The sequence below is a fragment of the Fusarium subglutinans genome (genome assembly GCF_013396075.1).
Source record: "Fusarium subglutinans strain NRRL 66333 chromosome Unknown NRRL66333_c0000045, whole genome shotgun sequence".
Lineage (NCBI taxonomy): Eukaryota > Fungi > Ascomycota > Sordariomycetes > Hypocreales > Nectriaceae > Fusarium > Fusarium subglutinans.
The window spans coordinates 286,607-290,792 of record NW_023502108.1 but is presented as its reverse complement, the minus strand read 5'-3'; the positions used below and the strand labels follow the sequence as shown (position 1 = coordinate 290,792).

At 48.2% G+C, this 4,186-nt stretch overlaps 1 protein-coding gene across 1 annotated transcript; it reads right to left on the bottom strand.

Annotated features, from left to right (window-relative positions):
• Nucleotides 1–1,928: 1,928 nt before the first annotated feature.
• FSUBG_5039 (proton-dependent oligopeptide transporter POT family) lies at nucleotides 1,929–4,186 on the bottom strand (the record flags this gene model as incomplete). The annotated part of the gene is made up of 5 exons (XM_036683093.1): nucleotides 1,929–2,626; nucleotides 2,737–2,965; nucleotides 3,273–3,319; nucleotides 3,367–3,822; nucleotides 3,877–4,186. 5 exons carry the CDS (start codon nucleotides 4,184–4,186, stop codon nucleotides 1,929–1,931), a joined length of 1,740 nt encoding a protein of 579 aa, XP_036539518.1.

Below are 4,186 nucleotides of genomic sequence, written 5' to 3'. Positions count from 1 at the left end.
GATCAAGTCCGTGAAGACGCCAACGTCTGCGCCAGCCCAGCTGCTGGGACACCCGCCCATTGCGAGGGCGATTTTGCTTGGCTCGAGAAGATCTACTTCAACGATCTCCTCCAGAAGTGGTACAATAAAGCAGGTGACACACCTAGGTCACATCAATAGAGCTTTGAGAGATTTTCTTCAACCATATATTCAAGTACTGGAGCTTAGATAAGGACTTGGTATCCTTCCTAACGTTACCTGTTAAAAGGCGGGAATATGCCTTAGTCCATGTTGTGAAGTGGGCTGGAGATCTTCCTATTACACCGAGTAAGCGGAAGCATGGCCGAGTTAGAGAAGCGGTGATGCTTGTATGAGTAGATCCGAAAAATAGGTAGCCGAGGAAGATCAACGGTGGCTTGGGCATACTGAGACCAACTCAGCCTCTTTTACAAGAGTAGTTCAGGGCTATTGAATTTTCCCAGTCTCGCAAAATTCCGGGACCACGACCCTAAAGGATAAAGGATTTTTGGAACTTTGGGATGAGTTAAAATAACTTTAGGATGAACTTATGTAATTTTCGTATTAGCTTAGGAGAGCCTTTTCTTAGTCACTTCCAATACCATGGTATATCTTTAGCCTTTCCTCTCTATACTAGATGTCATAAAGAGCATTTTAGGAAGACCCGATCTCCAGCCTATTGATCTTCTTGACCTTCCAATTGTTGATGAACCTTTTTGTTTCTGGGGTGTTTACCTAGGTGTTATACTCAAGAACGACCCAGACCTGGTCGAGGGTGTTTATGTTAGTTCCAGTCTGGGGTATAAAGGATATCTTGGGATCTCCGGTCGTGTCGCGATTCACCGAAGGTTCTCGTTAAGAACCTATAACGAGCTACCAAGGGATGTGAAGTGTCACCATTGCAGTGTCGCCTGTAGGGATGATGTTACTCCTCACTTCCGAACAGTATCCTTATTTGAAGTGATCCGAGGCAACACAGTTGCAACTATTGTTGCTGAGCAAGTGCTCATGGGCCTACCCAAACCAGCTCCAACTCTCTCAAGAAAGCAGACATGGAATACCAGGTCTTCCTGATTTTACTGATGTCGGTCTGAATAGGGCTCTTCCCTTGGCCTAGAATCAGCATTGGTTACCTTGAAAGAAGACCGTGTATCAAGAGTGGTTAAAAGAAAAAAAACCAGGAGGACCACTGTTTTAACTGCAGGCGCCCATTCACCAATCTACCAGATGACACGAGATAGAAAGGCTTTTGTGAAGCTAGACGCTGCGCTGCCTGTTGGCTGTATCGATACAAGCACAAGGAGGAGAAGTACCCAGATCTCATTACTGATGCAAGGATGCATGAGGTCTGGGTTGGCTGGGGCAACCCTGATGTATGTGGAAACCCAGCCTGTCAAGAACCACGAACTCCAGCAAATGCGCAGACATTTCGTTTCTGGGGCCAGGATATGCGCTGCCCGGGCTGCTACCTGCACTTAAGGAAGAACGGTGAGGACAAGAAGAACCCGAAGTATGGACAGAGTACAGCTTTACACCAGAAATAGGCAGATAAAGGACACAACGATGTCTATGGGACATGTCGTGCCTCTAGACCGATCGATAGCCACCTTCTTAAATGGAAAAGCTAGAAGTCAATATTAGCAGCCGACGTTGAAAATCCTACCCAACTTTCCATAACTCTTCTAAATATTCCACTAAAATATACTGAAATTACGTAAATGGTTTTATTGTTTAGGATTCAGTCCTAAGTTCTCTGCAATCACCTAGACCAACGCGTATAAGAGGGGGGATACCTCACACTTGGCAGTTGCTGCGACACATCAAGAAACCCGTAACAAGTTTATTCATGGATGTATCCTATATAGCCTTGATAACCTGAGAAATATACCGAAGTATTGTAATCGAATATCTGTAGGTGTTCCCCTCAGGTCTTACTCATCAACTCGTTTGCTCCCCAAAGGAGCCTCTTCATCAGCAGTTGCACCAGCATGGCCCTCAGGGAGGGCATTGAGATCATCCTCATGAATGTCGAGGTCCTTGAATTGCAGCCAGAAGCATGTACCGGCTATGACGGCAAGGATGGCGACGACACCGTAGTTCCAAACAAGAAGAGGGTCGGCCGCAAGACCAACGAGAGCCTGGCCGAGGGCAGCCGAGAAAGCTGTCATGAAAAGCGCCACGGCCTGGACCATAGACCGCATGTTCTTGGGAGCCTTTGAGAAGGCATACTCAAGAGAAGTAATAGAAGCGAACACTTCAGAGAGAGCAATGAGAACATAACTACCGGTTTGAGCCCAGACGTTGATCGGGGCTTCTGCACATTTGACCATTTCACCTTCTGCCTCACTCCAGATATCACCTGAAGCATACATGTCACACTCGGATTTCTGGTAGATGTAGTGCTGGACAACAGCTGCCCAGATCATGGCAGCAGCTCCGGTGAAGAAGCCAGCTGTGATCTTCTTGATGGGAGTAAAGCGAATACCGGCCTTTCTGAGAGCAGGATAGATGAAGAAGTCGTTAAGGGGGATGAAGATCAAGAGAGCAAAGGGGTTGAGGTTAGAAAGAATGTCGTTGGGAACGCCGTGGCGCTGCATTACGGCGGCCTGGGAGATAAGGTTGTTATTGACTAGTGACTGTTAGCTCAGTTGTACTTTACGTATAATTTTCGAATTGATGGTGTATGTAAGAGTTCAGAGCAATCTGGTAACAGAAGTGGAGGTAAGGAAGGGAACATACTCTGATTATAGCAAAGCCAGAAGATGGGATACCAGCAGAATACAGCACAAGCGTTGAATCCTCGGCTGAGCTCATCGACCCAGGCATCGTCAAAGGTCATCCATTTAGGGCGGTTCTGGTGGCTAAAATTTGAGGGCTTGACTCTCTCCCAAAAGTCATCTCGGTGAAGGTTCTTCCAGGTTGCAAACGGGTTGATGCTCCAGCAACCCTCTTGGGCCAGAAACCAGGTCTTCAAAGCAGGTTCAAGAACGGATCCCGCAGGGGGGCGCCGCTCATAATTGTGACGATTTAACCACATCACGAGCGGACACAAACAGAGCATGAATGTTGGGAGCGTATAAGACAACCAAAACCCGACATATTTCTCTGCGAAGACCATCTACTGACTGATTAGACTTGTTACTTATGATAGGAATAGGCGTCGGGGTTCGAGTGGCGAATGAAGCTATTCTGAGGTGGCTGGCTGGTGTTGCGCCCAGACAACCCCTGAATGCTTTTCTACACGAACTGCCCTTCGATTGAAAAGAAACACTCACAGTAACTTGCCCGACCAAAGCCCCTACATTGATTGCCCAGTAAAACCCTGGAGTATATTAGCTATGAAGTGTTGATCGTCTGGAGAACACTTACACATGTAAACCCGTTCGATGGTCACAGCCGGGTCAACGACAACGCGTTCGCCAGACTTGAGAGTCTTGACATGCATATACTGCTCGCCGAGCTGCTCAACAATAAGAGGATTAACGTTAGGTTTGAAACCGCCAGTACCGAATCCAATGACAATGATAGCAATGATCATGGCGCCAAGGGCGCCACCTTGGTTAGAGATAACAGGGGGGATAGCGGACATTATGAGTATGATGTGTCCAATAATGTCGATTCCGAGGGCCCAGCTAATGGTTTTATAACGGCCCCAGTACTGGTCAGCAACATAGGCACCGAGGAGGGGCATAAAGTATTGCCAGAACTGGTTGAAGGTGGTGATTCCGGTCGAGGCGCGCTGGCCCATATCGAGAGCACCAGGCTGGTCAGGGTCAGCCCCAGTGGTAGAGCCATCGGGGAGCTTGTGCTGAATGAAATTGGTGACTTAACAAGTCAACACGCCTGAACTTATGTTATTGAGGCTGAGTAAAAACTTACAAACAACCGTGGAGCCGTAATATGAGAAGCGCTCACATAACTCGATAAAGGCGATACTGAACAACTTTAGGGGGATCTTGTTCGGGACTCGACGCAAAGTGTCTAGTTCCTCAGCAGTCGGGAACTGACCATCTGGCGTGACACCACTAGCGGGGACAACAGCTCCCGCATCTGCAGTGGCTGGACGAGGGTCGGTGGCGATAGAGGCCCTCTTCTCAGCAGAGATAGAAGCTCGTTTCTCGTCAAGGACTTCAGCTCGGAGACCGGCCACCGTAATGGGCTCGGCGAGACTGTCTCCTGCAGGTGCCAT